Genomic DNA, 12,120 nt, shown 5'->3' with positions numbered 1-12,120 from the left:
GGGTATTGCCCTCCTCAACACAAAGCAGAGTGGGTGCCCAGGGCTGTGGTTGGGTGGCAGATATGTGCCAGGCCTGCTGTCCAGTGACAGCTGTGGGAGCACCCAGTGGGAGCAGGGTACCCAGTGGGAGCAGGGCTGTCCGTGCCGGCAGTGGGGTGGCACAGTGAACTGCTCGTTAGCTGACGAGTCTGGTGTGGTTACGGTGACGTGCGTGAGGGCGGCCCCTGCTTTAGGCTGCCCCCCTCCCCCCATGAATGTGCTTGCAGAGATGACAGATTTCATGCTAATCCGCATTTATCCTGCCCTAATTACGCTGCGGGAGGTGAAGAGAGAGCACCCAGACTTCCATGCCAAGGGCTGGCATGTGCCCACCCCTGTCCGATGCTGCCTGACGCTGCTAGCTGGGATTGGAGCTGGCACTGTGCCCACTGCCATGGCACCAGGGACAGGCAGGTGACTTCTCAGGGTGGCACTTTGCATGGCACCTGGCACCCCTGCCCCAGCTGGGGGATGTCTTAGAGGTGCTACCTGGGCACCCACAGGTGGGCACTGGGTGGCGGCACCCTGAGGTGCTGTGTGGCTGGGCACGGTTGGCAGAGCACCGGGCTGAGCTGTGGGCAGGTGAGGCCGTGCCGGGCCGTGCCATGCTGTGCCAAGTTGTGCCAAGCCACCTCGTGCCGTGCCCACCCGCCACGGCTGCGGCAGAGCAGCCGGCGTCCCATCCCGGCAACGCGCCGTGCACACACAGCACTTTAAATGTTTTATTTGGGGAAAGTGCTGTCGTTAGCAGGGATTAATTATTAAAATCGGAGCCATCTATAAAACATGAGTGGCCGCACGCGGGGCTGCGGGTGCACGGGCAGAGCCGGGCACGGTCCCGGCACCGGCACCGCCCGGGGATGCGCTGCCACGGCGTTTGCCGGTGATGCCGCAACGGCACCTCGGCAGCGGGGTTGGGCTCCTCGTGGCAAAGTGGGTGCGGGCAGCGGGTGCCACGGGGTGGGGGCTGCACTGGGGACGGGTAAAATTGTGCTAAATCAGCGTTTGGGTGAGGCGGTGGTCGCCGGTGCCAGCCGTCCCGGTGAGAGGTGGCAGGAGGCAGCAGGCAGCGCCGAGCTGTTTTTAGCGGCTGCCGGTGCTGGGGAGCGGGCGTGAAGAGCAGCCGCCGCGGCACCGGCGTGCCATTTTTAGCAACCGGCAAGTTCTGCTAATGATGCCTGTGAGCGGCGGGGGGGCTGCACCCCGGCACCCCCAGCCCCTGCTGCCCGCACCCCGGCCCCGACAGCCAGCCCTGTCCCTCTGCTCTCCCTGCCTGGCTCTGGAACCTGAAACTGGGGGCGGCACCTGCACAGCCCGGGGCACCCCTGCACCCACCTGAGGCTCTGCTGGCCCTCAGGGAGCTCTGCTGACCCCCGGAGAGCTTTGGCGGTACTTGGGGAGCTTCAGGGGGCCCTGGGAAGCTTTGGAAGCCCCTGAGGATCTCTGCTGGTCTCTGAGGAGCTTTGGTGGCCCTTGGGGAGCTTTGGTGGTCTCTGGAAATCTCTGCTGGTCCCTGGGAATATCTGGTGACCCCCGGAGGAGCTTCGCTGGTACCTGGGGAGCTCTGCTGTCCTCCAGGAAGCTTTGCTTTACCCCAAACCGTTCCAGGTTATAAGGCACATATTTTTCTCCTTTCTCTGCGCCTGAGACAGCATCTGCCCTCAGCTGGGGAGGCTCGCCCCATCCCAGCACCCATTCAGGACCAGTGCCAGCCATGTCCCAGTCCTGGTCCTGGTCCTGGTCCTCTCCCTGGGGGCCAGTTCTCTCCCTTGGGGACAGTTCTCTCACTGAGCTCTTGCCTGGTCCCCATGGTTGCAGGTACTGCTACATGGAGACCCAGGGGACCCCCAAAGCTCTTTCACTGGGAAGGAGAATCAAACCCTGATGCCCTCTCCTCACTGTAATGCAGGAGTACACTGTGGAAAACAAGCCCCCTTTCCTCATCAGGGCTCCAGGGACAAGAGCCAGCCCTGGATGTGACAGGGACTAAGCCAGTGGAGAGGTACAAGGCTTTGTGTGCTGTCATCTACACAGGGACAGGCCACATCAGGAGCAGGCTGGCCAGGGACAAGCAGCCACAGTCAGTGGTGCCCAGTCAGGTGTGGGATAACCCTGTCCTCACCCATGGTGTGGTCACCAACTGGGAAGGCTGGCAGAGGTGTGGCACTGTGGGGAACACCATGCCTGGTGCCCAAGATAGATGTCTTTGTGGCTGTGTCTCTTGACGCCTTCCAGGGCATATGGGTGCCAGGGGACACCTATGGGGAGGGCAGCCCTGCCACTGTGCACCCCCACTGCTGTTCATCCCAGTAAAGGGCCAGGGGTGGCGATCAGCAGTTGCACCGCCTCTTTTTCTCTCCCCCTTGCTCCCCGCCGGCCCCCCGAAAGGAGGGATGGGGTTTATTTGGCCCCGTTGCCGGGCCGACGTGCGCAATTATCGCTGATTGCCTGGCGGTTGCCATGGCGATGGCAAGCACGCAGAGATGCGGTGCCGCGTGGTGCTTGAGTCACGGACACGCTGAACACCCCCCGCTGCACCCCACTGCACCCCAACACAGACACACCGGACATATGCCCCACTGCACCCCACTGCACACCAACACAGACATGCTGAACATGCATCCCACTGCACCCCAGAACAAACATGCTGAGCACCCCCCACTGCACCCCCCAGCACCACCTGGGCTGGCCCTGCATCCCCTTCACCCTCCTGGGGCAGGGGGATACAGCCAGATGTCCCCCAGCTGAAGCAGGGGGGTATGTCCAGGTGTCCCTCACGCCGTGTCCCCCATCTGAGGCAGAGGTGTACAGCCAGGTTCCCCCAGCCCTGGCTGCCTCACCTTGGGCATCCCAGGCTCATTCTCTCCAGAGGTCCCATAGGAAAAATCACCCCAGATTAGCCATGCCACCTCCCACCCAGCTCTGGGGTGTAGTGGGAGGGGGGTGGGTGCATGGGGCAGTGGGACACGGCACCGCAAGGACAGATGCCATTGGGCTCAGCAAAGCCCATCACCCCAAAATGGGACATGGAGCGGACCAAGATCTGAACCAGAGTCAGGACCAGCAGGGGACCAGGGCACAGTGATGGGACCCTGTGGCAGTTCTGCCACGGGCAGGAGGCTGGTGCCAGGAGGTGACAGGCACGAGCTGGGGTCAAGGGACAATGAAGAAGTGCCATCACATCCCTCATGCTGCAAGCCACCACCGGGCAGCCCCGAGCCACACGGGTGCCTGCCGGGTAATTATGACTTACGCTCCAGGTCTCCATGAGGTGCAGAGATTAATAACGGTGGCGCACTGCTGCCAGCCGGTATGATTAAACTCTTGATTAGAAGCTCAAACTATAGTGTTCTCACACACCCTTAATTACCCAGCATGGGTGGTGGTAGGCCCAGGGCTCGCGGGGCTCGGTGCCACACAGGGGACAGGTGCCAGGGGTACCCCAGCTGTCTCTGCCTTGGGGTGCCGGCTGGTCTCCTGTGAGCAGATGGGAGATGCTGGCTTTGGGACCCTGGTGTCCCCCATCCATGGGCGGGGGTACTGTGGGTCCTGGGAGTGGATGGCCACATCCCTGTGGCGGCTGAGGACGGCGCAAGTCAGGAGGTTTGGGGAGCTGGGGTTTGGTGGGTGCAGGGGCGGGAGGGGAGAGAAGTGGGGGTGCAGTTCGGAAGCGGCACCATATGGGCCGCAAATGCCAGTGTGTGGCTTGCAGCCACTGGGGAGGCTCCGCACACGTGGCTGCACTGCGTGAGGAGCGGGGGGCGAGGGGGCTGGGGAAGGGGCTGGTGCCCTGCTGTGCCCTGGGGGCCGTGCTGCCCACTCCAGGCTGTGTCCTGTGCCTGGGCTGTGGGCAGAGGTAAGAGAATCAGGGTGGCTGATTTCTTGTCCCTTTCTTGCTCCTTGTGGAGCTGTGGGGCAAGGACAAACCCTGTCATGGGGAAGTGAACAGAGCCTTTGGCCCTGCTGCTGGAGGAGAAGTTGCCTGGTTCCCACTGGATGATGGCACAGAAGGAGGAACATCTGTCTATCCGTGTCCTCATGGTGCCTTTTAGTGCCCTCAGGGGACAGACACCTGTGATGCTGAGCCCACGCTCGGCTTTGCTGAAATCCTGCTCCCATCCCTTCTCATCCCATCCCGCCCCGTCCCGTCCCGTCTCGTCCCATCCCACTCCATCCCATCCCGGGCCAGCGGCCATGGCACAGCCCAGGGGATCTGGACCACCCCAGAGGGTACAGTGCGGGGTCCCATGGGGTCTCTGGTCCCATGGGGGCCCGCTCCCCGGGGAGTGGCGGTGTCCCAGCCCGGTGACAGCGTCCCGGGGACCCGCCCGCCTCGCCCCCCGCGGTGCCGGTGGGTCCCAGCGCCACGCGTGACCCATCCCCACGGGCGGGGCGCGAAGTTTGGCGGTGACGTCAGGGGAGGGGCGGGCCGCTCAGGGGGCGTGGCCCCACGGTCCCGCCCCCCCCAACTTGCCGCGCCGGGCGCGCGGGGCCGCGCCGCGACGGACCGACGGCTCGGCTGGGATCGGCTGGGAGCGCTGGGATCGGCTGGGATCGGCTGGGATCGGCCCGGCTCGGCCCCGGCCCGGCGCGGGAGGGCGGGCGGGAGGGGCGCGCTCCCCCCGAGCGGCGGCCCCGGGCCGCGGCCCCCCGTTGCGGTCGGAGAGGCGTGCAGGTGAGCGCCGCGCCGCGCCGGACCGGGGGCGAGGGGGGCCGGGCCCGGCGGGGGGGGGCGTTGCTGGCATCTGTCACTGTCTGGCCCGAGGCTGCCCCCAACTCTCCTCCCGCCCCCGGTGGCTCGGGACGTCCCGACGGGGCCGCGCGTATCCCTGTCCGGTGCGTGCGCGCCCCGACGGCTGCCCGCCGCCGCACTGCCCCCGCCGGCACCCCGCGTCCCCCAGACCCCGAGCCCCGACGGGCGCCGCGGGCACGGCGAGCTGCCGGAGCCCGGCTCCCCCCGCGCCTCCCCGCTCGCCCCCCCGGGGCCGCTGCTGCCCCGGTGCCGCCCCCGTCTCCGCGCGGAGCCCGGAGAACCGGGCCGGTACCGCGGCAGGGGATGCTGCCGAGGAGCTTCTCCCCGTGCCCCCGCCGCCGAGCATCCCTTCCCGGACCCCGCACCTCTCTCTCCCGCAGTCCGCTCCCTTCCCGCTGCCGCAGCGCTCCGAGCCGGCCAAACGCAGACCTCCCTGCGGTGCGCGGCCCGGGCTGTCCCTCCGCACGCCCCGGCCCGGGGGCGGTGGGACTTCCCCAGCCCTGTTTCAGCCCCAGCCCGGGAGCTCCACGGGCAGCGCCGGGCCGGCCGGCCCCTCCGCCTCCCTTCCGCCTCCCGCTGCCTGCCCGCTGCAGGCACTAGCAATATTTCGGTCCGTCTTAGCCCGGCTGCGTTTTCTGCCTCTCCCCGGTACATCCTTCCCCCGGGACGCGGGGGCGGGATGGCAGGGGGGAACCCCCCACGGACATGTCCAGGGCAGCTGCAGGTGGAAGCGGGGCTGGAGATGAAATACCAGCCGGTGGCACCTCACACCGTGGGGCAGAGCTGGGGGTGGGGGGGTTGGGGGGCCCCGCTGGCGAGGGCTGCACGGCTGCGTCATCCCTCCGTGCCATCCCCACCCGGCCACCCACTTCCCCGCTATTGTCTTACACCCGCTGTTGCTTCTGCTCCCAAATTAGACACTTGGAGGGGGGTGCTGGCTGCGTGCGGGTGCCAGCGCAGCACCGAGCCTTCCCCCCGGCACCCCGGGGAGGGAGCACTCATCCCTTCGCCCACCTCTTGCCTGGGTGCCCCTGCCCCGGTGGGGATGCTCTCACCTGCGGGGTGCAGGTGCTGACCCCGATGTTGGGCTGGGTGCCAGCCTCCCTTGCAGGCTATCCCAGGTGTGCTGAGCCCCCCAAAGACAGCTGGGGGCAGGGGAGGGTGACAATGCTCAGCCCTGGCAGGATGGGTCCCCACTAAACCAACGGGAACTAATTTTATGAGCGCAGATTAGCTGAGTGCTCCAGAGACAGCAATAAAATCCCGATATATCATCCCACCCGGGTCCCCTTCCCGGCTAATCCTGGCACCATGCCGCCAGTGCTGGCAGCCTGCCTGCCCACCCGCAGGCCAGCCCTACCCCTGATGGTCTGTGGCGCTGAGCCCATCGCCACACCAGCAGCTGCGAGGACAGCCCTCATTCCCCTTGGCCAGGTATAGTGGCACGGCAGAGCCGGTGTCGTGTGGCATGGGGACACAGAGGTGCCAGGCAGGACATGTTTGCTGGGAAAGCTGCTGGGATGAGTCAAGTGTAGGCTGGAAAGCCTCACCCAATCTGGGGCACAAACAGTGGTGTTCCATGGGTACTCTGCTTCTCTTTTGGGACTTCATGCACACTGAGCAGGATGAGGGCAGGTGCTCTTACCCGGTGCAGGCTTTCCTGGCAGGATGGTGCCTGGGTGCCTTGCGAGCTGGGAGCACCCATCCTACGGGCATTGCTTCAGTAGGCACGGAGGCAGGTCAACCCCAAAGGATGGAGGCAGGAAGGAGTATCCCCCCATTCCCTGGCTCACAGCACTCACGTCCCACCCAGGTTTGGGTCAATCACCCCAGGGAGCGCTTAGGTGCATGCCCTGGGTGCTGCAGGCAGCACGCCTTCCTCCCAGGGCCCGCACAGCAGGGATGGGGCTGTGCACCTGCAGGTGGGTCGGGTGCTGCTGGGTGCTGCCGGGTGCTGCCGGGTGCTGCCTGTCCCTGCCCCCTCCAAAGGATGTGCCGCTTTCTGCATCTTCAGCTCCCATTGCCATAGCAACAGGCTCGGCGCTTGGGTACCCGCGATGCCGGCTCCCGCATCCCGCATCCCGCAGCCATCCTGCCCGCAGCCATCCTGCCCGCAGCCCTCGCCACCAGGCCCTGGGTGCTGCCGGTACGGCCCAGCCAGGCCCACACAGCACAGCGTGGTGTTTGGGGAGCTTTAGCACTGGGCAATGGGTGCCTCCAGCATCGTGCCAGCCTCCCATCACAAGGTCCCGCTCAGGCCCATCCGAGAGGGCTGGGAGGCCCCAGGCAGCTCTGTCATCTTCTGAGCCATCAAAAAATAATGTCAGCTGAAACTTCCTCCTGGTAGCATGGTGGGAAAGGGAAAAAAAATCACTTTATGTGACCAATTTTTTTTTTTTCTGGGAAGCTTCCAGGAAGGATCTGGTTTTGAAGGATTCCCAACAGGGAAGCAAGGGGCAAAGCATCCTTCCTATAGGGTTGGAGAAGCTGGTGTGTGCCAAGTGTCCTGACCGCTGCCAGTGGCAGGAGGACTGGCACCTCCAAGCTGCAGTGCCACCTGCCTGGTGCCACAGTCAGGGCTGGTTAGGGATGGGAAGCTGAAACTGGTGTAACCCACTGCACATGTGACAACGTGTGACAATCTCTGCCTGGGGAGGCCCCGTCTGCTGAAATGTTACCGTGGGCAAAACTGGGCTGAGAAACAGGAAAGGATCTGTTCACCTCCGCTTGCCTCCCCAGTGGGTGCTTGAGGCACTGTGCTAACCCTGACTGCTAATTAATCATTAATAATCTACAAACAGGGGCCAGAGGGACCAGCTTGTGGCTATGCTGGCAGCCTGAGCCCCGGCAGAGAGGCTGGATGCCATGGGGATGGATGCACATTGGTGGGGCTGGGCACATGGCGGCTTGTGGCAGCTGCAGAGCAGGAGCAGCTGCTGTGCTCAGGTTCCACGTTAATTAGCACAGCTCGGGAGGGTCTGCTGTGGCTCTAGGGGGGCCGGCAGTGCCGGGGCACTCACTGCCTCTCCCTGCCCTGCCAGCACCGGGCCCTGCGATGCCGTTTGGCTGCGTGACGCTGGGAGACAAGAAAGATTATAACCAGCCGTCTGAGGTGACCGACAGATATGACCTGGGCCAGGTCATCAAAACGTGAGTTGGTCCCTCCACGGCCCCACGGATGCCCTGGGGAACCCCAGCCACCTGTGTGGGGCTCTTGGGGTGCTGAGGAATGGCACAACACTGCCTGCGGGGGCTCTTGGGGTGCTGGTCCCCAGCTGGGCTGGGATTGTAGGGTGTATTTTGGGGTGGCTGTACCCTAATTAGTCCCTCTTGATCATGGGTGCATGGGGGATATTCACAGCTAGTTCCGAGGAGGGCAGTGAGCATTCCCACTGCTGCTGGCTGCAGCTGGGCAGCTCCCTGTATCCCTCCCTCCTCCCCTCAAGATTTGCAGGGATTGCAGCAATTCCACACAATCCTGGCTCCCCTGAGCACTTTGTGAAGCAGGAGGGCTCTGCTACAGTGAAGGAAAGGCAGATATCACTTGGGGGGCAGTGGAGCTCTGCTGCTTCCCCCCAGCTGTTATTGCTGTGCTGGGGAACCTGTTAGGATGCACTCCAAAAAATTAAGCCCTCACACCCATTGAGAGCAGCTTGACTGCAAAATATGCACCAGAATTTTTTTCATCAACTTCCAAAACACCTGCTTGGCCACAGGTCACGCCTGGCAGGGTCACACTGGGTGGCAGTGGGGACCTTGGTGCTCTCAGATCTTTATTGTCTGGGCAATTTGTCCCAAAGCCCACAGGTCACTTCACTGCTCCCCTCCACCCAGGGCAGTGGCCACAAGGATTTCAGCGCAGCCGGGGGGATTGGAAAGCCAACGGCTTTGCTGGAGCAGTGCCAAGTGCCCCCCGGGGGCTCCCCTGCAGCTCCAGCCTGGCCGATGGCTCAAGCACCATTAATAATAGAACAGAAATACTGCAGCTACCAGCACATCTCCCCTTCTTTCTCCCCGACCGCTGCGCTGATGTTAATGTCGGGTGTGCTGCTGTTCCACCTCGGCACGAGTAGCTTTGCAGTGGCTCTTACCCCTACTGCCCCGAGGATGGGGTTTTTTAACCAGCAGATTTTCCCCCTTCCCTATCGATTTGCTTCTTCCCTATCAGTTGCTTCTCACTGCTGTTTTTTCCTTCCCCTCTAAAGTGGTTTTGAGCCACAGCTTTCTCCCCCTTCTGTGGCATCTCCCCTGACTGCTGGGATCTGGGGGAATGCTGGTGGGCCCAGGGACCACCCAAGCACCCCAGTCTCAGTGGTCCCCAGGAAGGGGGTGATGTCTGGGGGTACCCTTGCAGGGAGGAGTTCTGTGAAATCTTCCGGGCCAAGGAGAAGACGACGGGCAAGTTGTACACCTGCAAGAAGTTTCTGAAGCGGGATGGGCGGAAAGTGCGGAAGGCAGCCAAAAACGAGATCATCATCCTCAAAATGTGAGTGCTGGGGCTGGAGGGGATCCTGTGCTTCTCAGCAAACTGGGAACTCCCACCCATGCCCCTGTCTCTCTGCAGGGTAAAGCACCCCAACATCCTACAGCTGGTGGACGTCTACATCACCCGCAAAGAGTATTTCATCTTCCTGGAGCTGTAAGTTTGGGAGATGCAGGAGGGTGTGGGGTGGCCCCACCAGGGTGGGTGGGTCTCGGCAGAGCTGCTGTCTGCAGGGCCACTGGCCGGGAGGTCTTCGACTGGATCCTGGACCAGGGCTACTACTCTGAGAAGGACACCAGCAATGTCATCCGGCAGGTGCTGGAGGCTGTTGCCTACCTGCACTCACTCAAGATTGTCCACAGAAACCTCAAGGTGGGTGGCAGGGAGATGGGAGCACCCATGGGTGCTGCCATGCCCCCCGTCCTGGCACTCACAGTCCCTGCACCGGCAGCTGGAGAACCTGGTGTACTATAATCGCCTGAAGAACTCCAAGATCGTCATCAGTGACTTCCATCTGGCCAAGCTGGAGAACGGGCTCATTAAGGAGCCCTGTGGCACCCCCGAGTACCTGGGTGGGTGAGAGCCAGCCAGATGGGCATGCAGGGGTGGGCAGAGCTGGGTCCCAGCAGGTCCCTGCTACTCCTTACCATCCACTCCTTATTACCTGCTGCTGCCACCTCCCATTCCCCATCACCCTGGGGGCTGATCCTGGGTGCTTCCAGTGGGCCTCTCCCACTCCTCATCACCTTGGGGGGTTGCCTAGGTGTTTCCAGTGCGTCCCTCCTGCTCGCCATCACCCCAGGGCCAAGAGCCTGGGGGCTGGGGGCCCCGGGGGATGGTTGCTCTTCTGTCTCTCACAGCTCCAGAGGTGGTGGGACGGCAGCGGTACGGGCGGCCGGTGGACTGCTGGGCCATCGGCGTCATCATGTACATCCTGTGAGTGTGGGGTGAGGGACAGGATAGCTACAAGGGCTCAGGGCTGGGGCTGGGGCCGGGCTGAGCCCCCCACCACATTCCCCAGCCTCTCGGGAAACCCCCCTTTCTACGAGGAGGCAGACGAGGATGACTATGAGAACCATGACAAGAACCTCTTCCGCAAAATCCTGGCTGGGGACTATGAGTTCGACCCACCATACTGGGATGACATCTCGCAGGCGGGTGAGCCCCACACTGGGGGCTACGTGGGGTCCCATGTTGTCCCCCACCAACACTGACTTCTCCCCCTGTGCCCCCAGCTAAGGAGCTGGTGACACGCCTGATGGAGGTGGAGCAGGACCAGAGGATCACAGCGGAGGAGGCCATCTCCCATGAGTGGTGAGCAGCAGCAGGGTCAGATGGGGAGCCGGGGGGGGGCTGGTGGGGGCTGCTCACCCCTCCCTGCCTCCCCAGGATCTCTGGGAATGCCGCCTCTGACAAGAACATCAAGGATGGCGTCTGTGCCCAGATCGAGAAGAACTTCGCCCGGGCCAAGTGGAAGGTGGGTGTGGGTGTGCCGTGCCTCAGTGTCCCGTCTCAGCCGAGCCCGGTCCTCCAGCACGGGGCTGTGACCCTGGTGGGGCTGCCAGTCCCTGCCCTTCCGCCAGCCCCACGCGGCCCCCGCCTCTCCCCCGCAGAAAGCCGTGCGAGTGACCACGCTCATGAAACGCCTGCGGGCGCCCGAGCAGACGGAGACGGCGACGGCCCCGGCAGCAACCCCGGCCCCGGCAGCGACTCCGGCCGCGGCCCCGGCAGCAGCTCCAGCCCCGGCAGCGGCTCCAGCCCCAGCAGCGACCCCGGCCCCGGCAGCGACTCCGGCCGCGGCCCCGGCGGCCACGGAGCCCGCGGCCACAGAGCCCGCCACCGACACGGCCACGGCCACGGCCACGGCCACGGCCCCGGTCCCCGCCACGGAGCCCGCAGCCCCCGCCGCCACCGCCCCGGAGCCCGCAGCCCCCGGCACGCCGCCAGCCGCCGCGCAGCCCCCGGCCCCCGGCACGGAGCCCGCCACCACGTGTAACGAGGCCGGGGCCACCGCCGAGCCCCCCAGCGAGCAGAGCGGCTGAGCGGCCCCCGCGCCCCTGTACATAGCCCCGGCATGGCCCCCCCAACCCCGCCTGCGCCCCCTTTTCTACGTGCCCCGCCGGAGAGCCGGCCGCGGGGCAGAGCCCTGCATGGCGCCCGTTCCCCCATGTCCTCCCAGCTCTCTCAGTCTGTCCCCCGCCGCCGTCCCCTCCCCCGGGGATGCCCAGAGACGCGGAGCAGCCCGCCCCGGCCGCACGCCCCGCAGCGCTGGGGGGGGGGCGCCGCGGGGCCCCCCGGGACACGCGTGCATGTGTGGGACCGCAGGCGGGGCCGCGCGGGACGGAGCGGGGGCCGTCCCGGAGACCCCCTCTTCGTCCCGGCACCCCCGGGGGGGGGACACGGGGACCCGGGGGCAGCCACACGGCTCCCCACGCGTTGTGCCTGGAGGACTCCCACTGCCCCCCCCGTGCCCCCTCCCCGGTCCCCGCTTCCCCCCCTCGCAGCTGCATGCCTGCAGGGCCGGCTCTGCCCGCGGCTGCCGCCGCCGCCCCGCGCCCCGCCGCTGTCTCTCTGGCAAATAAAGACCCCGCTGAGGACAAACTGAGACAGCACCAGCGCCGCCTGCCCAGTCTCTCTGTGGGGCCGGGGGTCTGCCACGCGTGCCGGCAGCACGGGGCTGAGCGAGACGGGGGGGGACTGGAAGCGGCACCGCTGCCCGGGCGGCGAGGGCAGCGGGACCCCGTTAGCGCTTGTCCCCGGGAGGGATCCCGGGTGCCATCGCTGGGCTCCGTGGGGCGCGGGCCCGGGGGCGCGGCCCCCCTCCCGCCCCGCCCGGCCCCGCCCC

General features: G+C 65.3%; 1 protein-coding gene across 1 annotated transcript; it reads left to right on the top strand.

Moving 5' to 3' along the window:
* Positions 1–4,655: 4,655 nt before the first annotated feature.
* CAMKV (CaM kinase like vesicle associated) lies at positions 4,656–11,694 on the top strand. Its single transcript, XM_069027917.1, has 11 exons — positions 4,656–4,714; positions 7,834–7,942; positions 9,147–9,278; positions 9,357–9,431; positions 9,509–9,647; positions 9,727–9,847; positions 10,136–10,211; positions 10,297–10,433; positions 10,511–10,589; positions 10,665–10,752; positions 10,889–11,694. Exons 2-11 carry the CDS (start codon positions 7,848–7,850, stop codon positions 11,315–11,317), a joined length of 1,371 nt encoding a protein of 456 aa, XP_068884018.1. The 5' UTR covers positions 4,656–4,714; positions 7,834–7,847; the 3' UTR covers positions 11,318–11,694.
* The last annotated feature ends 426 nt before the right edge of the window (positions 11,695–12,120 follow it).

This window comes from Aphelocoma coerulescens, chromosome 12, assembly GCF_041296385.1.
Source record: "Aphelocoma coerulescens isolate FSJ_1873_10779 chromosome 12, UR_Acoe_1.0, whole genome shotgun sequence".
Taxonomy (NCBI): domain Eukaryota; kingdom Metazoa; phylum Chordata; class Aves; order Passeriformes; family Corvidae; genus Aphelocoma; species Aphelocoma coerulescens.
Note: the sequence above shows the minus strand (reverse complement) of the source record. Positions and strands in the feature narration are given on the sequence as shown.